At 46.3% G+C, this 25,863-nt stretch overlaps 1 protein-coding gene across 1 annotated transcript in view; it reads left to right on the top strand.

Annotated features, from left to right (window-relative positions):
• Positions 1-25,863, top strand: part of LOC115125041 (plexin-A2-like) — a 522,986-nt gene that overhangs the window by 334,826 nt on the left and 162,297 nt on the right. The window contains exons 8-12 of the mRNA XM_065020830.1: positions 4,384-4,480; positions 8,283-8,397; positions 9,301-9,501; positions 12,267-12,363; positions 13,209-13,408. Coding sequence (XP_064876902.1) covers positions 4,384-4,480; positions 8,283-8,397; positions 9,301-9,501; positions 12,267-12,363; positions 13,209-13,408 — 710 coding nt within the window. The remainder of the gene's footprint in view (positions 1-4,383; positions 4,481-8,282; positions 8,398-9,300; positions 9,502-12,266; positions 12,364-13,208; positions 13,409-25,863) is intronic.

Here is a 25,863-nt window from a genome sequence, read left to right on the forward strand (position 1 = left end):
TAATTTCGACACAGGACACCGGGCGGGACACCAGGTAAATGTAGTCTCTTATGGTCAATCTTCCAATGATATGCCTACAAACACGTCACAATGCTGCAGACACCTTGGAGAAACGACACAAAGGGCAGGCTCATTCCTGGCGCATTGACAGCCATATAAGGAGACATTGGAACACAGCGCCTTCAGAATCTGGGGTATTTCCAGTATGAAACTTCATCTTGGTTTCGCCTGTAGCATTAGTTCTGGGGCACTCACAGATAATATCTTTGCAGTTTTGGAAACGTCAGAGTTTTGTCTTTCCAAGGCTGTCAATTCTATGCATAGTCGAGCATCTTTTCGTGACAAAATATTGCGCTTAAAACGGGCACGTCTTTTTATCCAATAATGACATAGCGCCCCCATAGGTTGAAGAGGTTAAAACGCAAACTTTTTTCCAAATTAACTCCATAATATCGACAGAAACATGGCAAACGTTGATTAGAATCAATCCTCAAGGTGTTTTTCACATATATATTAGATGATAAGTCATTCATGGCAGTTTGGTTTCTCCTCTGAATCACACGGGGCGGCATGGTAGCCTAGTGGTGAGAGCGTTGGACTAGTAACCGAAAGGGTGCAAGTTCGAATCCCCGAGCTGACAAAGTACAAATCTGTCGTTCTGCCCCTGAACAGGCAGTTAACCCACTGTTCCTAGGCCGTCATTGAAAATAAGAATTTGTTCGTAACTGACTTACCTAGTAAAATAAAGGTCAAATTTAAAAAAAAAATTAAAAATACATTCAGCTGGAGATTACGCACCAATTTCGACGGAGGACACCAGTCGAGCATCTTTTCGTGACAAAATATCTTGTTTAAAACGGGAACGTTTTTCATCCAAAAATGAAATACTGCCCCCAGAGGTTCAAGAGGTTAAATAATAATTGTGTCCTTCAAACTTTGCTTTCGTCAAAGAATCCTCAATTTGCAGCAATCAAAGCCTTACAGACCTTTGGCATTCTAGTTGTCAATTTGTTGAGGTAATCTGAAGCAATTTCACCACATGCTTCCCCTGAAGCACCTCCCACAAATTGGATTGGCTTGATGGGCACTTCTTACGCTCCCACAAGAGCTGAATAGGGTTGAGATCCGGTGACTGTGCTGGCCACTACATTATAGACAGAATACCAGCAGACTGCTTCTTCCCTAAATAGTTATTGCATAGTTTGGAGATGTGCTTTTGGCCATTGTCCTGTTGTAGGAGGAAATTGGCTCCAATTAAGCGCCGTCCACAACGTATCCCATGGCGTTGCAAAATGAAGTGATAGCCTTCCTTCTTCAAGATCCCTTCTACCATGTACAAATCTCCCAATGTACCACCACCAAAGCACCCCCAGACCATAACATTGCCTCCACCATGCTTGACAGATGATGTCAAGCACTCCTCCAGCATCTTTTCATTTTTCTGTGTCTCATGAATGTTCTTCTTTGTGATCCGAACAGCTCAAACTTAGATTAGTCTGTCGATGACACTTTTTTCAAATTTTCCTCTGTCCAGTGTCTGTGTTCTTTTGCCCATCTTAATATTTTATTTTTATTGGTCAGTCTGAGATATGGCTTTTTCTTTGCAACTCTGCCTAGAAGGCCAGCATCTAGGAGTCGCCTCTTCAATGTTGATGTTGAGACTGGTGTTTTGCGGGTACTATTTAATGAAGCTGCCAGTTGAGGACTTGTGAGGTGTCTGTTTCTCAAACTAGACGCTCTAATGTACTTGTCCTCCTGCTCAGTTGTGCACCAGGGCCTCCCACTCCTCTTTATATTCTGGTTAGAGCCAGTTTGCGCTGTTCTGTGAAGGGAGTAGTACACATCATTGTACACGGTCTTCAGTTGCTTGGCAATTTCTCGCATGGAATAGCCTTCATTTCTCAGAATGTCACGTCCTGACCATAGAAAGCCTATATTTTCTATGGTAGAGTAGGTCAGGGCGTGACTAGGGGTGTTTAGTCTAGTTTATTATTTCTATGTGGGGTTCTAGGTTTATCTTTCTATGTTGGTGTTTGTGTATGATTCCCAAAAAGAGGCAGCTGGTAATCGTTGTCTCTAATTGGGGTTCATACTTAAGTTCTATTTTTCCACCTGTGGGTTATGGGATGTTGTTTGTTTTTGTGTAGTGCCTGTGAGCACTCCATTACTTCACGTTTCGTTATTGTTCTGTATTGTTTTGGCTAGTTTCTTTATTAAACCTGTGGAACTCTGTGCACGCTGCGCCTTGGTCCGATCATCATTATTACGAACAACGTGACACAGAACAAGAATATATTGATGAGTTTCAGAAGAAAGGTCTTTGTTTCTGGCCATTTTGAGCCTGTAATCGAACCCACAAATGCTGATGCTCCAGATACTCAACTAGTCTAAAGAAGGCCAGTTTTATTGCTTCTTTAATCAGTACAACAGTTTTCAGCTGTGCTAAGATAATTGCAAAAGGGTTTTCCAATGATCAATTAGCATTTTAAAATGATAAACTTGGATTAGCTAACACAACAAGCCATTGGAACACAGGAGTGATGGTTGCTGATAATGGGCCTCTGTACGCCCATGTAGATATTCCATAACAAATTGTCCGTTTCTAGCTACAATAGTCATTTACAACATTAACTATCTCTACACTGTATTTCTGATCAATTCGATGTTATTTTAATGGACAAAAAATGTGCTTTTCTTTCAAAAACAAGGACATTCCTAAGTGACCCCAAACTTTTGAACGGTAGTGTATGTTTTATTGTCACATACACCAGATAGGTGCAGTGAAAAGTGCTGTTTTACAGGGTCAGCCATAGTAGTTCATCGCCTCGGGCAAAGTGCCTTGCTCAAGGGCACATCGACAGATTTTTTACCTTGTTCAAGGGCACATCGACAGATTTTTTACCTTGTTTTTACCTCGGGTATTCGAATCACAAACCTTTCGGTTACTGGCCCAACGCCAGTAGTTGCCAAATAGATGATGTGATGGAAAGCTGAAATGCAGAGCTGATGTAGTGCACTGTTCAGTCTGGTGTGTGGAAAAACATATCCCCAACAGGTGCAGTGAGAGAGAACAATGTACTTAGGTTCATTAAAACCTCCCACACTACGAACCGTCTGAGCCCAAGCCTGCTTTCTACTTTACACATCACATCATTCTGTGATTTGACATGGAGAGAGAGAGAAAACACAGCAGCATTGTTCATAACATGATATTTCCCTTTGTCTTTATAGTAGAATAACTATGAGTTTGTTATTCTGATTAAGGACCACACACTGCCAAATCACTGCAGTCCCAGATGGTCATTTTCTAAAATGCTGGAAATGGAGAGACTAAGAGGGAAATGGAAAGACGATACCTAGTTAGTTGCACAACTGAATGCATTCAACCAAAATGTGTCTTCCGTATTTAACCCAACCCCTCTGAGTACGAGAGGTGCATGGGGGCTGCCTTAATCAACATCCAATGTGCCCAGTTGTTGTTGGGGGTAAACTGCCTTGCTCATGAGCAGAACGACAGAATTCTCCACCTTGCCGGCTCAGGGATTCGAACCTTTCGGTTACTGGCCCAATACGCTTAACTGCTAGGCTACCTGCCAAACATATTCAAATAAAAAGGAGAAAACATGGGTTATACTGTGCGTGTGTAGGTGTTGTGTGACTCAGAGTGTGGGATGAGATGTGTGTTTGTGTGGGATGAGTGGCCGGCCAGATGGGTCAGCTTGGACCTCAGCAGGTACCTGGTAGCCACTCAGACCCACCTCAGACCCAGCTGTCCCAGAGCAGAGACTGGCACCCGGTACCCCACTGCCCGCTGGTCCCTTCCAGGCCTCCAGGGGACTGAGAGGGTGAACAAGCAGACAGACAGAAGGACAGACTGAAGGAAGGATAGAAACTGGGGGAGGGGAAGGATAGAGTACTGAGGGGAATATAGAACCCCGAGGGATAGAGAGACTGCTAGAGAAAGAGGAGGGATGTGTTCTTGAGAAACTGAAAAGATAGACTTCAAGAAAAAGAGGGGTGTTGTGTTTGTGTGTCTCTCTATTTGTATTCTAAGCAGGTTATATTGAATCCATGAAGGGTTGGTACAAGCTGCTACATGTTATAGTGTGTCATTTGTATAAGTGCTTCATTCATCATTCTCTGTCCTCTCTCTCTCTCTCTCTCTCTCTCTCTCTCGCTCTCCCTGTCTCTCTCTCTCTCTCGCTCTCCTCTCTCGCTCTCCCTCTCTCTCTCTCTCTCTCTCTCTCTCTCTCTCTCTCCCTGTCTCTCTCTCTCTCTCCCTCGCTCTCCCTGTCTCTCTTGCTCTCTCTCTCTCTCCTCTCTCTCTCGCTCTCCCTGTCTCTCTCTCCTCTCTCTCTCCTCTCTCTCCTTCTCTCTCTCTAGACTGGTCAGGTGTAGAGTTGAGGCTCAACTCTAAGGAGACTGGTCAGATGGTCATCAGCACGGAGGTCAAGTTCTACAACTGCAGTGTTCACCAACTGTGAGTATCTTCCTCATCTACTCCTGCAGTCCTGGGCCGGTATTCACTGCTGATCTAGCATCAGTTTTCCCTGTTAGATCATTATGAATAAGATTATATTGACAGGGGGAGACCTGCTTCTAGATCAGCATTTGTGAAGGAACCTGGAGGAACCTCACAGTCTGAGGAGCCTGTCTGAGTGGAACACAAAGTCACAGTCTGAGGAGCCTGTCTGAGTGGAACACAAAGTCACAGTCTGAGGAGCCTGTCTGAGTGGAACACAAAGTCACAGTCTGAGGAGCCTGTCTGAGTGGAACACAACGTCACAGTCTGAAGAGCCTGTCTGGGTGGAACACAACGTCACAGTCAGAGGAGCCTGTCTGGGTGGAACACAAAGTCACAGTCTGAGGAGCCGGTCTGAGTGGAACACAAAGTCACAGTCTGAGGAGCCGGTCTGAGTGGAACACAAAGTCACAGTCTGAGGAGCCTGTCTGAGTGGAACACAAAGTCACAGTCTGAAGAGCCTGTCTGAGTGGAACACAAAGTCACAGTCTGAGGAGCCTGTCTGAGTGGAACACAAAGTCACAGTCTGAGGAGCCTGTCTGAGTGGAACACAACGCCACAGTCTGAGGAGCCTGTCTGAGTGGAACACAAAGTCGCAGTCTGAGGAGCCTGTCTGAGTGGAACACAAAGTCACAGTCTGAGGAGCCTGTCTGAGTGGAACACAAAGTCACAGTCTGAGGAGCCTGTCTGAGTGGAACACAACGTCACAGTCTGAAGAGCCTGTCTGAGTGGAACACAAAGTCACAGTCTGAGGAGCCGGTCTGAGTGGAACACAAAGTCACAGTCTGAGGAGCCTGTCTGAGTGGAACACAAAGTCATAGTCTGAGGAGCCTGTCTGAGTGGAACACAAAGTCACAGTCTGAGGAGCCTGTCTGAGTGGAACACAAAGTCACAGTCTGAAGAGCCTGTCTGAGTGGAACACAAGTCACAGTCTGAGGAGCCTGTCTGAGTGGAACACAAAGTCACAGTCTGAGGAGCCTGTCTGAGTGGAACACAAAGTCACAGTCTGAGGAGCCTGTCTGAGTGGAACACAAAGTCACAGTCTGAGGAGCCGGTCTGAGTGGAACACAAAGTCATAGTCTGAGGAGCCTGTCTGAGTGGAACACAAAGTCACAGTCTGAAGAGCCTGTCTGAGTGGAACACAAGTCACAGTCTGAGGAGCCTGTCTGAGTGGAACACAAAGTCACAGTCTGAGGAGCCGGTCTGAGTGGAACACAAAGTCACAGTCTGAAGAGCCTGTCTGAGTGGAACACAAGTCACAGTCTGAGGAGCCTGTCTGGGTGGAACACAACGTCACAGTGTACTCTATTAAGAGCTCCCACATCTACTCAGATAATCAGGCAGTAAACACACACACACACACACACACACACTGCTATACCGGCGGGCGAATCAGCCTCATTCTTCTGAATTAAATCCTCCCATGTTTTTGCTCTGATGAATATTGCAGCATAAACAAGTCTGCATCATTTATCCAGCCTGGAAAAGCTCAATTAGACTATCCATCAGTCCAACAATCAACTCCTCATTATACTGTACAGTAAGACTATAAGGAGGGACCAGTTACTGTACCAGTCATACTGTGGGGTTAGTCTGAATCAGTACCCAGCACCCTATATCGTGCACTACGTTTGACTAGGGCCCTCATACGGTTCTGGTAAAAAGTAGTGCACTATATAGGAAATAGGATGCCATTTCAGATGCAGTCACAGAGACATGGACCTCTTGTCAGAAAATTGTACAACCATTTTAATCAACATCACAGTGACACAACCCTTGCGCCTTGTTCAAACTGCAGGCCTTGATGCTCAAATCAGTTTTGTTTTTCAAATCTCTTTTGGACTACTGGCTGTCCAAACAGCAAGTTACAAGTGACCAAATCAGATTTGTCACTAGTCCTTTTTCACTATCTACAGCAGTCAACTAGGTAGCTGTTTAGCTTTCTAGAACATTCACTCATTTGTTTGTAAACAATTGCCAAGCTAGTTATCTACCACATGTTCTTGTCAAACTGTCGACAGAGTAGCCAGCAAGCAACAAGATATACCGAATAACAGACTAACCATTTGAGGGCAAATAAATCAAATTTGACTGTTCAGACACAAGTCACATGGCCAGGAATCAGACTTGTATTTGATTTCCACCTACAATTGTAGGTGGTTCTTGGCTGTTCAGACTGCAGGGAGAAAAACAGATATGAATTGGACAAATAAATGGGATTTGAGGCACTTCAAAGTGCCAATGTGAGAACGGCTTTAGGGGACAGAGTATCAGGGGGACAGAGTATCAGGGGGACAGAGTATTGGGGACAGAGTATTGGGGACAGAGTATCAGGGGGACAGAGTATTGGGGACAGAGTATCAGGGGGACAGAGTATCAGGGGACAGAGTATCAGGGGGACAAGTATCAGGGGACAGCTTATCAGGGGATCAGAGTATCAGGGGGACAGAGTATCAGGGGGACAGAGTATCAGGGGACAGAGTATCAGGGGGACAGAGTATCAGGGGGACAGCTTATCAGAACAGAGTATCAGGGGACAGAGTACCAGGGGACAGAGTATCAGGGGACAGAGTATCAGGGGACAGAGTGAGTATCAGGGAACAGAGTATCAGGGGGACAGAGTATCAGGGGGACAGAGTATCAGGGGACAGAGTATTGGGGGACAGAGTATCAGGGGACAGAGTATCAGGGGACAGAGTATCAGGGGACAGAGTGAGTATCAGGGGGACAGAGTATCAGGGGGACAGAGTATCAGGGGGGCAGCTTATCAGGGGAACAGAGTATCAGGGGGACGGAGTATTGGGGGACAGAGTATCAGGGGGACAGAGTATCAGGGGGACAGAGTATCAGGGGGACAGAGTATCAGGGGGACAGCTTATCAGGGGAACAGAGTATCAGGCCAAGGCTTCCATCATGATGATGCTTGTAATAGTAGTAGTAGCAAACATGCTGACTGCTAGACTACGCAACACTGTCCCCTTCCTCCCTTCCTGAGAGGTCAGAGTCATGACATTGTCACAGAGACACGCACCCTGACATCATCTTATGCCCAAGTTTGTGTCTGCTGTTTCCCTGCCATCCCTCAACATTCTCTACCCCTCCTCCCTCATCTCATCCTAGAGAGGATGAACACAGAGCCATTGTTTGAGGTGGTTATAGATGCAGTATGCCTACATAGAGGATGCCAGCCATATCTCTACCCACCCCCCATGCCCACCATGCCCAGGGCATCTATGGCAGCACGCAGGCACTATGCCAGCTGGTAATTACAACCACATTACAATAACACTGGCCTAACGGTAATGACAGGATCAAGCTGTGCCAACATATTATTCATCCCCATTACTCACTTTACCTCCCTGACTCTGCTTCAGTCGCTGTGGTTCGTCCAAAATGGCATCCTGTTCCCTATTTAGAATACTACGTTTCACCAGGGACCAGGTCAAACAAAGTGCACTAAATAGGAAAAAAATAGTGCCCTCTGTGTCCCGGGGCCGGCTGTACCTGCTTTGCCTTTATTCACACAGACAGGTTAGGAAACCACTAGAAACTAGTTGGAGCGCTAGGTTGGCACACTTCCTGTAGGAGCTAGGAGGTACCGTGCCAACCACAAGGGCATCAACAGCAGGTGCCCACTTGGGATCTGCTGCACTTGTTTCCTCCTTGGAGATTCATGCCCGTTTTGTGCCTCCTCCTCCCACTTGACTGGTGCAGATTCCTGAGTGTCTGTCCTGTCCATCTGTTTGTCCTCTGTCTCCAGGTGTCTGTCCTGTGTGAACAGTGCCTTCCGCTGCCACTGGTGCAAGTACCGTAACCTGTGTACCCATGACCCCTCCAGCTGCTCCTTCCAGGAGGGACGCGTCAACGCCTCCGAGGTACGTACCATACACACACCACAGGAGGTTGGTGGCACCTTAATTGGGGAGGACGGACACGTGGTAATGGCTGGAGCAGGATACGGGGAATAGGATCAAATACATCAAACGGTTTCCATGTGTTTGATGCCATTCCATTTACTCCGTTCCAGCCATTATTATGAGCCGTCCTCCCCTCAGCAGCCTCCACTGACACACACACACACACACACACTCTTCCTCTCTTCTCGCTCTCTGTGACAGTGGAGTGTGTTTACTGCCTATCTATCTATCTATCTATCTATCTATCTATCTATCTATCTATCTATCTATCTATCTATCTATCTATCTGGGTGTAAAGTAACACATTGATCTGTCTGTCTGAGAGTGAGAACAGACTACTGCTGCAAAGGACAGGAGGACAGTGGCCTCTCTCTTCACACTTCCCTTTTGACACACTCCAAAGAGACCGACTGTGGCAGCACTGACTGATACACACACATACACACCCACACACAGCTGTAGCTATTATTGGCCTCCCCCAGTTTTATGATCCTGCAGATGTTTCCTCCCGCTGTCTGTTGTCATCAGTGACAAAGCACTGGCTGCCATTTTAGAAGATTGACCCTCCGAGGTGATCCTATTATGTGAGAAAGGCTTCGGAGTGGAAGAAGTGGAGCAGCCAACAATCTCCAGCACCAGCCTCTATGGCCAGTTTGACCCTGCTACCTCCCTCCCCTCTCCCTCCATCACTCCTTCTCGTGTCAAGGGCTTTTGTTCTTTCATCCAAGGAAATATACAATGTTAGCCAGCTAGCTTCTATGTGTGTGTCTGCTGCGTGTGTTTGTTGTTTGTGTGTATCCACTGTGATTGTTGTGTCTGTTAGTTTATTTGACCTTTAACCTTCCCCACCCCCCTCTCTAGGACTGTCCTCAGCTGGTGCGGTCGGAGGAGATTCTGATCCCAGCTGGGGAGGTGAAGCCCATCACCCTGAAGGCCCGGAACCTTCCCCAGCCCCAGTCTGGCCAGCGGGGGTACGAGTGTGTCCTCCACATCCAGGGGGTCAGCCACCGTGTCACCGCCCTGCGCTTCAACAGCTCCTCTGTACAGTGTCAGAACAGCTCGGTGGGTACACACTGCAGGGTTAGGGTTAGTAACACACAGTAACACACTGCAGGGTTAGGGTTAGTAACACACAGTAACACACTGCAGGGTTAGGGTTAGTAACACAGTAACACACTGCAGGGTTAAGGTTAGTAACACACAGTAACACACTGCAGGGTTAGGGTTAGTAACACACAGTAACACACTGCAGGGTTAGGGTTAGTAACACACAGTAACACACTGCAGGGTTAGGGTTAGTAACACACAGTAACACACTGCAGGGTTAGTAACACACAGTAACACACTGCAGGGTTAGGGTTAGTAACACACAGTAACACACTGCAGGGTTAAGGTTAGTAACAGACAGTAACACACTGCAGGGTTAGGGTTAGTAACACACAGTAACACACAGTAACACACTGCAGGGTTAGGGTTAGTAACACACAGTAACACACTGCAGGGTTAGGGTTAGTAACACAAAGTAACACACTGCAGGGTTAAGGTTAGTAACACACAGTAACACACTGCAGGGTTAGGGTTAGTAACACACAGTAACACACTGCAGGGATAGGGTTAGTAACACACAGTAACACACTGCAGGGATAGGGTTAGTAACACACAGTAACACACTGCAGGGTTAGGGTTAGTAACACACAGTAACACACTGCAGGGTTAGGGTTAGTAACACACAGTAACACACTGCAGGGTTAGGGTTAGTAACACACAGTAACACACTGCAGGGTTAGGGTTAGGAACACACAGTAACACACAGTAACACACGACAGGGCCTGGAGACATGCTATATACATGATGGACACTCAGAGTAACACACACTAGCTAGCAAAGGCTCACATTTACACACAGGTACTGCAGAACACACTCTTACAGCACATTACTAACCCCACATACAAAATATATACAACATCTCTCTCTTATTCACCACAGCCAGATGTATATCTACATGTAACCATGTGAAATTATGTCCACTATATCACCACAACACACTGGTTAACTCCTAAATAACCCTCACACATCCACTATATTTACCACACAGTATCCATTCCCATTTTGCACTCTCAATGTCAATGAATGTCATTGATTGTCAGACTCTTAGTGAGAGTGTTAACAGTGTCTGTGGTGTGAGGCCTCTAGCCATGTCAACTGTACCCAGCAGCAGTAGCCTGTCAGTGGATAGGCTGGGTGAGAGAGGGGCCCTGGCCTGGGTAGTTACACAGGACAGCACAGGAGAGGAGAGGACTGTTAATGCAGTGAATCTCTGCTCTGCCCTCCAGCCAGGCTCACACTGATTCCAGTCCTATTCCCAGAGGGGACACACACACACACACACACGCAGCCACAGCCACGAAGGAGATGAGAGGCAGCTGAGGACATCACCTAGGAGGACAGAGAGTAGGAAGGGGGAATCTAGGAGAACAGAGAGAAGGAAGGGGGATCTAGGAGGACAGAGAGAAGGAAGGAGGAATCTAGGAGGACAGAGAAGGAAGGGGGAATATAGGAGGACAGAGAGAAGGAAGGGGGAATCTAGGAGGACAGAGAAGGAAGGGGGAATCTAGGAGGACAGAGAGAAGGAAGGGGGAATCTAGGAGGACAGAGAAGGAAGGGGGAATCTAGGAGGAGGACAGAGAGAAGGAAGGGGAATCTAGGAGGACAGAGAAGGAAGGGGGAATCTAGGAGGACAGAGATAAGGAAGGGGGAATTTAGAAGGACAGAGAGAAGGAAGGGGGATCTAGGAGGACAGGGAGAAGGAAGGGGGAATCTAGGAGGACAGAGAGAAGAAAGGGGGGGATCTAGGAGGACAGAGACAATGAAGGGGGAATCTAGGAGGACAGAGAGAAGGAAGGGGGATCTAGGAGGACAGAGAGAAGGAAGGGGGAATCTAGGAGGACAGAGAGAAGGAAGGGGGATCTAGGAGGACAGAGAGAAGGAAGGGGGATCTAGGATGGCAGAGAGAAGGAAGGGGGAATCTAAGAGGACTTAAAGACATGCTCTGGGGCTTTGGCGACTAAGAAAGTATTTTGTAAACCTCCCGCGTTGGGCTGGATGTGTCAATGTGTACTTCATACATATATCATCTATGAGCAGAATTATTCTCTTACCTCAATTAATCATGAAATCTCTAGTTCGAAAGCAACTGTTTTCTTGAAGCTGTGCCCTGCCATTTTCCCTACTCCCCCCCCCCCCACGTGGGCCAGCCCCATAGCAATTAGAGTTTTATACTTTGAGATTTAGCCCCTCGCCTTTGAGTGACAGGTAGCAAGAGTCCTGTCCAGCGTTATCCAATGAGGTTGCAGGGCCGGCCCAACGGCTCAGTGGACAGCAGAGAAGGAGAGAGCAATAGCGTAGTACACATATCTGCACATATGTGAGGTAGTACGCTATTTTCAGAGACGACTTTTGGCTTGTGAGTGCTACTATCACAATTACTGGCTAAAACGTATAGAAAAGTACCGGAGAATCTCTTTAACTCTCCTCTCCCCCTTGTCCTATTTAAAATGAGGTGGTGATGCAAGGTTGTAGCAACGTTAGGAGAACATTCAACATGTAGCACCAGGGTCAGGGATTTGTGGTGGGTATTTAAGTTTCTCATACTGAAATTCTCAATTTTGCATTTTTTTCTCCCTCCTGCTCTCTTTTGCTCCCTCTCTCTACTTTTTCCTTCTCTCCCCCCTCTCTCTCCTCCCCCACTCTTTCCCCCTCCTCTTTCCCCCTACCTCACCTCTCTCTCTCTCTCTCTCTCTCTCTCTCTCTCTCTCTCTCTCTCTCAGTATCTCTATGAAGGGATGAAGATCAGTGAGTTGCCAGTGGATTTTTCAGTGGTCTGGAACGGCAACTTCATTATAGACAACCCAGATAATATCCAAGGTAAGACATTCACATTGCTTGTTTTACTATCCCTGTGGGGACCAAACAATTAATTCCCATTCAAAATCCTATTTTCCTTAATCCCTAAACCTAACCTTAACCTTAACCCTTACCTTAAACCCAAACCTAAACCTAACTACTAACCCTAAACCTAACCTTAACCCTTACCTTAAACCCAAACCTAAACCTAACTACTAACACTAAACCTAACCTTAACCCTTACCTTAAACCTAAACCCCTAAACCTAACTCCTAACCCCTAACCCTAATCATAAAATAGCCTTTTTCCTGGTGGGGACCAGTGAAATGTCCTCACTTTCCTTGTTTTACTATCCTTGTGAGCTCTTTTGGTCCCCACAAGGATAGTAAAACCAACCAAACACACACACACACACATACACACATATTTGTTGACACCAACACATAAAACAGATGCTCCTTGTCAAATAACGTCTTGTCTCAGCTGGATACACAGCATAATACCTGCTTTTACCCAAACAGCAGGTATGAAGAGCACAGTTGTATCATTCTTAAAAAATGTCATGTTTAACCAACTAAATCCCCCAGGAATACAGTCCGGTGCTACATTACACTACAGTTTGTTTGTCAGATAATGTTAGGTTGCAGGAATACAGTCCAGTACTACATTACACTACAGTTTGTTTGTCAGATAATGTTAGGTTGCAGGAATACAGTCCAGTACTACATTACACTACAGTTTGTTTGTCAGATAATGTTAGGTTGACAAATGTGTTAAATTGTCAGTATAATGTTACGTTCAAATCAAATGCTGTTTACTGATCCCAACACTGTAGTGTTTACCCTGAGTCCTCCTGAATCCCACAGTGCACCTGTATAAGTGTGTGGCCCAGAGGGACAGCTGTGGCATGTGTCTGAAGGCCCAGAGGAAGTTCCAGTGTGGCTGGTGTAGTGGAGAGGGCCGCTGTACCCTGCGCCACCACTGCCCACCCCTCAACCCCTATACCACCCGTTGGCTAGACCTGTCCAGCAAGAAAGTCCAGTGTACCAACCCACGCATCACAGAGGTCAGTGATACTTCATACACACTCAAACCGTTCCCATAGGGGTAACAGGCATATATCGCCGCTCATCATATGGTCGTCTGTAGTCAACTGCCTGTCGTCCGTTGTAGATGCAGTCTCCTCCTCATCCAGTCTGGTGTCACATTTTTAGCTTTAAGCTCAAATATTATGTACTGCCTGTCTGACAGCACAGGCCATGTGTTTACTGTTCAATTTACAATGTATCTGTTCGCACTTCTCCTTCAGCTGAGATCAACAACTACAGACTGCAGGATCAGACAGGTCTAGTCCTTGACAGTGACAGGTCCTACAGCATTTGCATTGGGAGGCCTGCATGGTATTGGTGCTACTGTTGCATGTTTCCATTGGTCTAGAATGGACTGAACTGTGTGTGAATGAGATTGATCTGCTTGGTAGGAGAGGAGCCCATCTGACATCACTCCTGGAACTGCACACAGGTTCTCTCTTCCTCACTGCTTTGTTTATATTTCTCTGTCTCTCTCTCATCTCTCTCTCTTCCTCACCTCTTTGTTTATATTTCTCTGTCTCTCTCTCCTCTCTCTCTCTTCCTCACTGCTTTGTTTATATTTCTCTGTCTCTCTCTCCTCTCTCTCTCTTCCTCACTGCTTTGTTTATATTTCTCTGTCTCTCTCTCCTCTCTCTCTCTCTTCCTCACTGCTTTGTTTATATTTCTCTGTCTCTCTCTCCTCTCTCTCTCTTCCTCACTGCTTTGTTTATATGTCTCTGTCTCTCTCTCCTCTCTCTCTCTTCCTCACTGCTTTGTTTATATTTCTCTGTCTCTCTCTCCTCTCTCTCTCTTCCTCACTGCTTTGTTTATATTTCTCTGTCTCTCTCTCCTCTCTCTCTCTCTTCCTCACTGCTTTGTTTATATTTCTCTGTCTCTCTCTCCTCTCTCTCTCTTCCTCACTGATTTGTTTATATTTCTCTGTCTCTCTCTCCTCTCTCTCTCTCTCTTCCTCACTGCTTTGTTTATATTTCTCTGTCTCTCTCTCCTCTCTCTCTCTTCCTCACTGCTTTGTTTATATTTCTCTGTCTCTCTCTCCTCTCTCTCTCTCTTCCTCACTGCTTTGTTTATATTTCTCTGTCTCTCTCTCTCTCTCTCTTCCTCACTGCTTTGTTTATATTTCTCTGTCTCTCTCTCCTCTCTCTCTCTTCCTCACTGCTTTGTTTATATTTCTCTCTCTCACTCCTCTCTCTCTCTTCCTCACTGCTATGTTTATATTTCTCTGTCTCTCTCTCCTCTCTCTCTCTTCCTCACTGCTTTGTTTATATTTCTCTGTCTCTCTCTCCTCTCTCTCTCTTCCTCACTGCTTTGTTTATATTTCTCTGTCTCTCTCTCCTCTCTCTCTCTTCCTCACTGCTTTGTTTATATTTCTCTGTCTCTCTCTCCTCTCTCTCTCTTCCTCACTGCTTTGTTTATATTTCTCTGTCTCTCTCTCCTCTCTCTCTATTCCTCACTGCTTTGTTTATATTTCTCTGTCTCTCTCTCTCTCCTCTCTCTCTATTCCTCACTGCTTTGTTTATATTTCTCTGTCTCTCTCCTCTCTCTCTATTCCTCAATGCTTTGTTTATATTTCTCTCTCTCTCTCCTCTCTCTCTCTTCCTCACTGCTATGTTTATATTTCTCTGTCTCTCTCTCCTCTCTCTCTCTTCCTCACTGCTTTGTTTATATTTCTCTGTCTCTCTCTCCTCTCTCTCTCTCTTCCTCACTGCTTTGTTTATATTTCTCTGTCTCTCTCTCCTCTCTCTCTCTTCCTCACTGCTATGTTTATATTTCTCTGTCTCTCTCTCCTCTCTCTCTCTTCCTCACTGCTTTGTTTATATTTCTCTCTCTCTCCTCTCTCTCTCTTCCTCACTGCTATGTTTATATTTCTCTGTCTCTCTCTCCTCTCTCTCTCTTCCTCACTGCTTTGTTTATATTTCTCTGTCTCTCTCTCCTCTCTCTCTCTTCCTCACTGCTTTGTTTATATTTCTCTGTCTCTCTCTCCTCTCTCTCTCTTCCTCACTGCTTTGTTTATATTTCTCTCTCTCTCTCCTCTCTCTTCCTCACTGCTTTGTTTATATTTCTCTGTCTCTCTCTCCTCTCTCTCTCTTCCTCACTGCTTTGTTTATATTTCTCTGTCTCTCTCTCCTCTCTCTCTCTTCCTCACTGCTTTGTTTATATTTCTCTGTCTCTCTCTCCTCTCTCTCTCTTCCTCACTGCTTTGTTTATATTTCTCTGTCTCTCTCTCCTCTCTCTCTCTTCCTCACTGCTTTGTTTATATTTCTCTGTCTCTCTCTCCTCTCTCTCTCTTCCTCACTGCTTTGTTTATATTTCTCTGTCTCTCTCTCCTCTCTCTCTCTTCCTCACTGCTTTGTTTATATTTCTCTCTCTCACTCCTCTCTCTCTCTTCCTCACTGCTATGTTTATATTTCTCTGTCTCTCTCTCCTCTCTCTCTCTTCCTCACTGCTTTGTTTATATTTCTCTGTCTCTCTCTCCTCTCTCTCTCTTCCTCACTGCTTTGTTTATATTTCTCTGTCTCTCTCTCCTCTCTCTCTCTTCCTCACTGCTATGTTTATATTTCTCTCTCTCTCTCCTCTCTCTCTCTCTTCCTCACTGCTTTGTTTATATTTCTCTCTCTCTCTCCTCTCTCTCTCTTCCTCACTGCTTTGTTTATATTTCTCTGTCTCTCTCTCCTCTCTCTCTCTTCCTCACTGCTTTGTTTATATTTCTCTGTCTCTCTCTCCTCTCTCTCTCTCTTCCTCACTGCTTTGTTTATATTTCTCTGTCTCTCTCTCCTCTCTCACTCTTCTTCACTGCTTTGTTTATATTTCTCTGTCTCTCTCTCCTCTCTCTCTATTTCTCTCTCACACTTTATTTTTCTCACTACTATTTCTCTCTCTGTCACATCTCTGCCCCCCTCTCTCTCTCTCTCTCTCTCTCTCTCTCTCTCTCTCTATTGTTCCCTTGTTCTCTCTTCTGCTCTCTATCTCTCTCTCTCACTCTATTTTCCCCTTGTTCTCTCTTCTGCTCTATCTCTCTCTCTCTCTCTCTATTTTTCCCTTGTTCTCTCTTCTGCTCTCTCTCTCTCTCTCTCTCTCTCTATTTTCCCCTTGTTCTCTCTTCTGCTCTCTCTCTCTCTCTCTCTCTCTCTATTTTCCCCTTGTTCTCTCTTCTGCTCTCTCTCTCTCTCTCTCTATTTTCCCCTTGTTCTCTCTTCTGCTCTCTCTCTCTCTCTCTCTATTTTTCCCTTGTTCTCTCTTCTGCTCTCTATCTCTCTCTCTCTCTCTCTCTCTCTCTCTCTGTCTCATCTCTGCCCCCCATCTTCTTCTCTCACTATGACACACAATCAATATGCAGGGAGACAGCATCTGGTGTTTATTTTCACTGAAGAGCAAAAAGGGAGTTTGTGTGTCTCTGGAGAGAGGCCACAGCTCAGCTCACCTTCAGCAGTGCTGCAAGGGCGAGGGACCTGACACACACACACACAAACACACCCAGGGGTCTCTCTGTGTAGTGGGCCTGTCTGTCTGTGCCACATGAGCCACTTTATAAAGTTGTATGTATGCTTGTGTTAACCAGAATTCCAAGCTTAATTATTATTATTTATTTATTTTGTGAATTTTACCCTTTTTTCTCCCCAATTTCGTGGTATCCAATTGTTTTTAGTAGCTACTATCTTGTCTCATCGCTACAACTCCCGTACGGGCTCGGGAGAGACGAAGGTTGAAAGTCATGTGTCCTCCGATACACAACCCAACCAAGCCGCACTGCTTCTTAACACAGCGCGCATCCAACCCGGAAGCCAGTCGCACCAATGTGTCGGAGGAAACACCGTGCACCTGGCTACCTTGGTTAGCGCGCACTGCGCCCGGCCCGCCACAGGAGTCGCTGGTGCGCGATGAGACAAGGATATCCCTACCGACCAAACCCTCCCCAACCCGCACAACGCTGGGCCAATTGTGCGTCGCCCCACGGACCGCCGGGCGCGAACCCAGAGTCTCTGGTGGCACAGCTGGCGCTGCAGTACAGTGCCCTTAACCACTGCTCCACCCTGGAGGCCCCCAAGCTTCATTTAATGTTCACACCTAGACAGAAATAGAGTACAATGTTTTAACAAAAAAATGATAGCGACATGCCTCTAGTAGTAAAGCAACTATCCCTGCTTGAGTTCCCCAGACAGACGTAGTCTTATTGATGCAAGGCTATCGAAGTGGCAGACTATGCAGACAGTAAAGTGCATTAGAGTAAGAGAAGAGGTGGCTCTCTCACCCAGTCGCCATGGCTCCAACCCTACAACAATGCCCATCCCTGGGAACCTTTCCCATAATCAAGAAGTGCTTGTTTGTTTGTTTCCCCCTAGTAGCAGCCCTTTGTGTACTGAGGCATCATTTCCGTGTGGCTCGTGTGGTGGGTATGGTTGACCCAGTGTCACAGGAGAGTCAGACCCAGAGGCTGAGGGCTGCCCGGACATTGTATTTAATTAGGTTTGGTAACGCACCAGTGCTCTGTGTTTAACAGCGGGACCCCAACACCTACCTACACATTGATTCATTACGCTATCCTCTCCCTCACTGTGTATTCAGAACTAACCTCAGCCAGTATAAATTGAAAGGCTTCCCTAATTGATTTGTTATGCTGTACGCTGAATAATCAGGCTAACCTTTATTTAACTAGGCATGTTAGTTAAGAACTTATTTACAATGACAGCCTACTCCGGCCAACGCTGAGCCAATTGTGCGCCACCCTATGGGGCTCCCAATCACAGCCGGAAGTGATACAGCCTGGAATTGAACCAGGGACTGTAGTGACACCTCTTGTAGTCTTGCACTGAAATGCAGTGTCTTAGATCCCTGCAGCACTTGGGAGCCTGAGTAAGGCTGGGAGTTGCCAGGGGCCTCACAATACAATATTATCACAATACTTCGGTGCCGATATGATATGTATTGCGATTCAATACTGCCATTTTATTGTGATTAGATGTTCCAGACATATTGCTCACTATATGTCTGCTGCAGAGAGACACATTTTAATCAGTCATGGATCTAAAAGTGCTGAAAACATGTTGGCTTTAAAAAGAAGAGGAAGAACAAGCTATAAGATAACAATGACCTGAGTTTTGGCGCAGGTAGAGCTGACTAGCGTTGACTAATGCTACCTACATGAACAAAATCACTTTTATTTTATTGAATTGATACATGGAGCCAAAGTATCAATATAATATTGTCAAATTAATATTGTGATATGTAAGCATGGATCCCCTCCCCTCATCACTAGGTGTGGTGAGGATCTAGTTCTCTTGTTCTGACTTCTTATTTTCTTTTTTCTTTCAATCTCTTTTTCTGTCCGCCTCTCCTTCTCTCTCGCATTCTCTCCCTCAATCTCTTACATGTTCTCCCTCTCATTCTCTCTTTCCCCTCTCTCTTTCTTTGTCTGTCTCTCTCCACTGCTTTTCTCCTCTGTCTCTCATCCTTTTTCTTCCCCTGTCTCCCTGTCTCCTTGTCTCTCTGTCTCCCTGTCTCTCTGTCTCTCTGTCTCCCTGTATCCTTGTCTCTCTATCTCCTGTCTCCTTGTCTTGCTGTCTCCTTGTCTCTCTGTCTCTCTGTCTCCTGTCTCCTTGTCTCTCTGTCTCCTTGTCTCTCTGTCTCCTGTCTCTCTGTCTCCTGTCTCCTTGTCTCCCTGTCTCCTTGTCTCTCTGTCTCCTGTCTCTCTGTCTCCTGTCTCTCTGTCTCCCTGTCTCCTTGTCTCTTTGTCTCCTGTCTCTCTGTCTCCTGTCTCTCTGTCTCCTGTCTCTCTGTCTCCTGTCTCTCTGTCTCCTGTCTCTCTGTCTCCTGTCTCCTTGTCTCTCTGTCTCCTTGTCTCTCTGTCTCCTGTCTCTCTGTCTCCTGTCTCTCTGTCTCCCTGTCTCCTTGTCTCTTTGTCTCCTGTGTCCGTCCATGTGTCACTCTGTCTGTGACTCATTCTAGTAAATGAAGTTACGCTCTTGTGGTACTCCATTACACTTTCTCAGCTTGTCATTCTGGGCTATTTGTGACAGCGAATTGTGTGTGTGTGCGCGCGCGCGCGTGTGTGTGTGTGTGTTTGTGGACTTCTAACAAGCAGTAACCCTATGGAGACATATTTCAGCATAGTTCAGCTCCCAGTGTTCATTAGTGTAGTGAGTAGGTTATGTTAGGATAGCTGAAAGCTCGTCTCCATTCCTCAGTCTGATTGGAAGGATAGAGAGAAAGCAGCTGAGGAAGAGAGATGACAACAGAGAAGAAGCAGCTAAACAGAGAGAGAGAGAGAGAGAGATAGAGAGGGAATGAATGAAGTGAGAAAGAGAGGGACAGAGGGAGAAAGAGAGAAAGTGAAATGAGAAGAGTGAAACTGCAGCTAAACAGAAAGAGAGCGAGAAAGAGGAGGGAAAGTAGTACTGAGAGTTTGAGAGAGGCAGAGTGCAGTGGGTGGAAGAGATGTAACGGAAAGAGGAGGAGAGAAGGGAGGAGAGGAGGGAGGAGAGGAAGAGGAGTAGGGGAAAGAGGAGGAGAGGAAGAGGAGTAGGGGAAAGAGGAGGAGAGAAGGGAGGAGAGGAGGGAGGAGAGGAAGAGGAGTAGGGGAAAGAGGAGGAGAGAAGGGAGGAGAGGAAGAGGAGTAGGGGAAAGAGGAGGAGAGGAAGAGGAGTAGGGGAAAGAGGAGGAGAGGAAGAGGAGTAGGGGAAAGAGGAGGAGAGAAGGGAGGAGAGGAGGGAGGAGAGGAAGAGGAGTAGGGGAAAGAGGAGGAGAGAAGGGAGGAGAGGAAGAGGAGTAGGGAAAGGAGGAGAGGAAGAGGAGTAGGGAAAGAGGAGGAGAGGAAGAGGAGTAGGGCAAAGAGGAGGAGAGAGGGGGAGGAGAGGAGGGAGGGAGGAAGAGGAGTAGGGGGAAAGGAGGAGAGGAAGAGGAGTAGGGAGAGAGGAGGAGAGAAGGGAGGAGAGGAAGAGGAGTAGGGGAAAGAGGAGGAGAGAAGGGAGGGAGAGGAGGGAGGAGAGGAAGAGTAGGGGAAAGAGGAGGGAGAAGGGAGGAGAGGAGGGAGGAGAGGAAGAGCAGTAGGGGAAAGAGGAGGAGAGGAAGAGGAGTAGGGGAGAGAGAGGAGGAGAGGGAAGGGAGGAGAGGAGGGAGGAGAGGAAGAGGAGTAGGGGAAGAGGAGGAGAGGAAGAGGAGTAGGGGGAAGAGGAGGAGAGAAGGGAGGAGGAGGGGAGGAGAGGAAGAGGAGTAGGGGAAAGAGGAGAGAAGGGAGGAGAGGAAGAGGGTAAGGGGAAAGAGGAGGAGAGGAAGAGGAGTAGAGGAAAGAGGAGGAGAGGAAGAGGAATAGGGGAAAGAGGAGGAGAGAAGGGAGGAGAGGAGGGAGGAGTAGGGGAAAGAGGAGAGAGAAGGGAGGAGAGGAAGAGGAGTAGGGGAAAGAGGAGGAGAGGAAGAGGAGTAGGGGGAAAGAGGAGGAGATGAAGAGGAGTAGGGGGAAAGAGGAGGAGAGAAGGGAGGAGAAGAGAGGAGGAGAGGAAGAGGAGTAGGGGAAAGGAGGAGGAGAGGAAGAGGAGTAGGGGAGAGAGGAGGAGAGAATGGAGGAGAGTAAGAGGAGTAGGGGAAGAGGATGAGAGAAGGGAGGAGAGGAGGGAGGAGAGGAAGAGGAGTAGGGAAAGAGGAGGAGAGGAAGAGGGAGTAGGGGAAAGAGGAGGAGAGAAGGGAGGAGAGGAGGGAGGAGAGGAAGAGGAGTAGGAGAAAGAGGAGGAGAGGAAGAGGAGTAGGGGAGAGAGGAGGAGAGAAGGGAGGAGAGGAAGAGGAGTAGGGGAAAGAGGAGGAGAGAAGGGAGGAGGAGAGAAGGGAGGAGTGGAGGGAGGAGAGGAAGAGGAGTAGGGGAAAGAGGAGGAGAGAAGGGAGGAGAGGAGGGAGGAGAGAAAGAGGAGTATGGGAAAGAGGAGGAGAGAAGGGAGGGAAGAGGAGGGAGGAGAGGAAGAGGAGTAGGGGAAAGAGGAGGAGAGAAGGGAGGAGAGGAAGAGGAGTATGGGAAAGAGGAGGAGAGAAGGGAGGAGAGGAGGGAGGAGAGGAAGAGGAGTATGGGGAAGAGGAGGAGAGGAAGAGGAGTAGGGGAAAGAGGAGGAGAGAAGGGAGAAGGGAGGAGAGGAAGAGGAGTAGGGGAAAGAGGAGGAGAGGAAGAGGAGTAGGGGAAAGAGGAGGAGAGGAGGGAGGAGAGGAAGAGGAGTAGGGGAAAGAGGAGGAGAGGAAGAGGAGTAGGGGAAAGAGGAGGAGAGGAGGGAGGAGAGGAAGAGGAGTAGGGAAAGCGGAGGAGAGGAAGAGGAGTAGGGGAAAAGGAGGAGGAGAGAAGGGAGGAGAGGAAGAGGAGTAGGGGAAAGAGGAGGAGAGAAGGGAAAGAGGAGGAGAGAAGGGAGGAGAGGAAGAGGAGGAGAGCAAGAGGAGTAGAGAAGGGAGGAGAGGAAGAGGAGTAGGGGAAAGAGGAGGAGAGAATGGAAGAGAGGAAGAGAAGATGTGCAGAGCCTCTGTGAGGTGTCAGACTGAGTGAGCCCTGTTATGCAACACAGCTGCCACTGGAATCCCACTACCACATTGATTTGTACTGTTCACTGGAGTAGGACACACACACACACACACACACACACACACACAAACACACACTCACACACACACACACACACACACACACTACAGCTCCAGAGGCAAGGAACAGCACTTGTTGAACTTATGTTATTTTTCCCTCCTCTACTCTGCATTCATTTGTTCTCTTTCTTCTTTCTCTCTTCCCCCAACCCCCTTCCTCTCCCAATAATGAGAATTTCTTCAAAAAGACTAGACTCTTTCCCTCACGGGCTGAATGTATGTCTTTTTTTTATTGTGTGCAACAAAGTCCCAATCATGATCTGATTTGTATACATACATGGTTATTAGTCTACCAGAAGACTCTCGTTTTGAATAATTGATATTTCTATTAGGTTCCCTGCCTGAACACCCCCCTACACACCACCACGGCACATGCATTAATATTGAACAGATATAAGCCTCTCTAACACCAGAGGGAACAGCATCACATGAAGCTGGGGATTAAAGGTCTTGAAAGGCATCATGGGAAGGAACTTGCCTTTCGTGAACTAACACTTGAAATCCCTCCTTTCACACAGCCTTAGTCTTAGCTGCCCAGTGGAGAAACAAGAGGAGAAACTATAAAGAACATTACTCCCTCCCTCCCTCTCATCATTCCTGTTAAAGAACATTACTCCCTCCCTCCCTCCATCTCATCATTCCTGTTAAAGAACATTACTCCCTCTCATCATTCCTGTTAAAGAACATTACTCCCTCCCTCTCATCATTCCTGTTAAAGAACATTACTCCCTCTCATCATTCCTGTTAAAGAACATTACTCCCTCTCATCATTCCTGTTAAAGAACATTACTCCCTCCCTCTCATCATTCCTGTTAAAGAACATTACTCCCTCCCTCTCATCATTCCTGTTAAAGAACATTACTCCCTCTCATCATTCCTGTTAAAGAACATTACTCCCTCCCTCTCATCATTCCTGTTAAATAACATTACACCCTCCCTCTCGTCATTCCTGTTAAAGAACATTACTCCCTCTCATCATTCCTGTTAAAAAACATTACTCTCTCCCTCTCATCATTCCTGTTAAAGAACATTACTTCGTCCCTCTCATCATTCCTGTTAAAAGAACATTACACTCTCCCTCTCGTCATTCCTGTTAATGAACATTACTCCCTCCCTCTCGTCATTCCTGTTAAAGAACATTACACCCTCCCTCTCATCATTCATGTTAAAGAACATTACTCCCTCCCTCTCATCATTCATGTTAAAGAACATTACACCCTCCCTCTTGTCATTCCTGTTAAAGAACATTACACCCTCCCTCTCATCATTCCTGTTAAAGAACATTACACCCTCCCTCTCGTCATTCGTGTTAAAAGAACATTACACCCTCCCTCTCATCATTCCTGTTAAAGAACATTACTCCCTCCCTCTCGTCATTCCTGTTAAATAACATTACACCCTCCCTCTCATCATTCCTGTTAAAGAACATTACTCTGTCCCTCTCATCATTCCTGTTAAAGAACATTACTCCCTCCCTCTCGTCATTCGTGTTAAAAGAACATTACTCCCTCCCTCTCATCATTCCTGTTAAAAGAACATTACTCCCTCCCTCTCGTCATTCCTGTTAAAGAACATTACACCCTCCCTCACATCATTCCTGTTAAAGAACATTACTCCCTCTCATCATTCCTGTTAAAGAACATTACTCCCTCTCATCATTCCTGTTAAAGAACATTACACCCTCCCTCTCATCATTCCTGTTAAAGAACATTACTCCCTCCCTCTCATCATTCCTGTTAAAGAACATTACTCCCTCCCTCTCATCATTCCTGTTAAAGAACATTACTCCCTCCCTCTCGTCATTCCTGTTAAAGAACATTACTCCCTGCCTCTCATCATTCCTGTTAAAGAACATTACTCCCTCCCTCTCGTCATTCCTGTTAAAGAACATTACACCCTCCCTCTCATCATTCCTGTTAAAGAACATTACTCCCTCCCTCTCATCATTCCTGTTAAAGAACATTACTCCCTCCATCTTGTCATTCCTGTTAAAGAACATTACACCCTCCCTCTCATCATTCCTGTTAAAGAACATTACTCCCTCCATCTTGTCATTCCTGTTAAAGAACATTACACCCTCCCTCTCATCATTCCTGTTAAAGAACATTACTCTGTCCCTCTCATCATTCCTGTTAAAGAACATTACTCCCTCCCTCTCGTCATTCGTGTTAAAAGAACATTACTCCCTCCCTCTCATCATTCCTGTTAAAGAACATTACTCCCTCCCTCTCATCATTCCTGTTAAAAGAACATTACTCCCTCCCTCTCGTCATTCCTGTTAAAGAACATTACTCCCTCCCTCTCATCATTCCTGTTAAAGAACATTACTCCCTCTCATCATTCCTGTTAAAGAACATTACACCCTCCCTCTCATCATTCCTGTTAAAGAACATTACTCCCTCCCTCTCGTCATTCCTGTTAAAGAACATTACTCCCTCCCTCTCATCATTCCTGTTAAAGAATATTACTCCCTCCCTCTCGTCATTCCTGTTAAAGAACATTACTCCCTCCCTCTCGTCATTCCTGTTAAAGAACATTACACCCTCCCTCTCATCATTCCTGTTAAAGAACATTACTCTCTCCCTCTCGTCATTCCTGTTAAAGAACATTACTCCGTCCCTCTCATCATTCCTGTTAAAGAACATTACACCCTCCCTCTCATCATTCCTGTTAAAGAACATTACTCCCTCTCATCATTCCTGTTAAAGAACATTACACCCTCCCTCTCGTCATTCCTGTTAAAGAACATTACACCCTCCCTCTCATCATTCCTGTTAAAGAACATTACACCCTCCCTCTCGTCATTCGTGTTAAAAGAACATTACACCCTCCCTCTCATCATTCCTGTTAAAGAACATTACTCCCTCCCTCTCGTCATTCCTGTTAAAGAACATTACACCCTCCCTCTCATCATTCCTGTTAAAGAACATTACTCTGTCCCTCTCATCATTCCTGTTAAAGAACATTACTCCCTCCCTCTCGTCATTCGTGTTAAAAGAACATTACTCCCTCCCTCTCATCATTCCTGTTAAAGAACATTACTCCCTCCCTCTCATCATTCCTGTTAAAAGAACATTACTCCCTCCCTCTCGTCATTCCTGTTAAAGAACATTACTCCCTCCCGCTCATCATTCCTGTTAAAGAACATTACACCCTCCCTCTCATCATTCCTGTTAAAGAACATTACTCCCTCTCATCATTCCTGTTAAAGAACATTACACCCTCCCTCTCATCATTCCTGTTAAAGAACATTACTCCCTCCCTCTCGTCATTCCTGTTAAAGAACATTACTCCCTCCCTCTCATCATTCCTGTTAAAGAACATTACTCCCTCCCTCGCATCATTCCTGTTAAAGAACATTACTCCCTCTCATCATTCCTGTTAAAGAACATTACTCCCTCCCTCTCGTCATTCCTGTTAAAGAACATTACACCCTCCCTCTCGTCATTCCTGTTAAAGAACATTACTCCCTCCCTCTCATCATTCCTGTTAAAGAACATTACACCCTCTCATCATTCCTGTTAAAGAACATTACTCCCTCTCATCATTCCTGTTAAGAACATTACTCCCTCCCTCTCATCATTCCTGTTAAAGAACATTACTCCCTCTCATCATTCCTGTTAAAGAACATTACACCCTCCCTCTCATCATTCCTGTTAAAGAACATTACTCCCTCCCTCTCATCATTCCTGTTAAAGAACATTACTCCCTCCATCTTGTCATTCCTGTTAAAGAACATTACACCCTCCCTCTCATCATTCCTGTTAAAGAACATTACTCCCTCCATCTTGTCATTCCTGTTAAAGAACATTACACCCTCCCTCTCATC

Source organism: Oncorhynchus nerka, linkage group LG7, assembly GCF_034236695.1.
Source record: "Oncorhynchus nerka isolate Pitt River linkage group LG7, Oner_Uvic_2.0, whole genome shotgun sequence".
NCBI lineage: Eukaryota > Metazoa > Chordata > Actinopteri > Salmoniformes > Salmonidae > Oncorhynchus > Oncorhynchus nerka.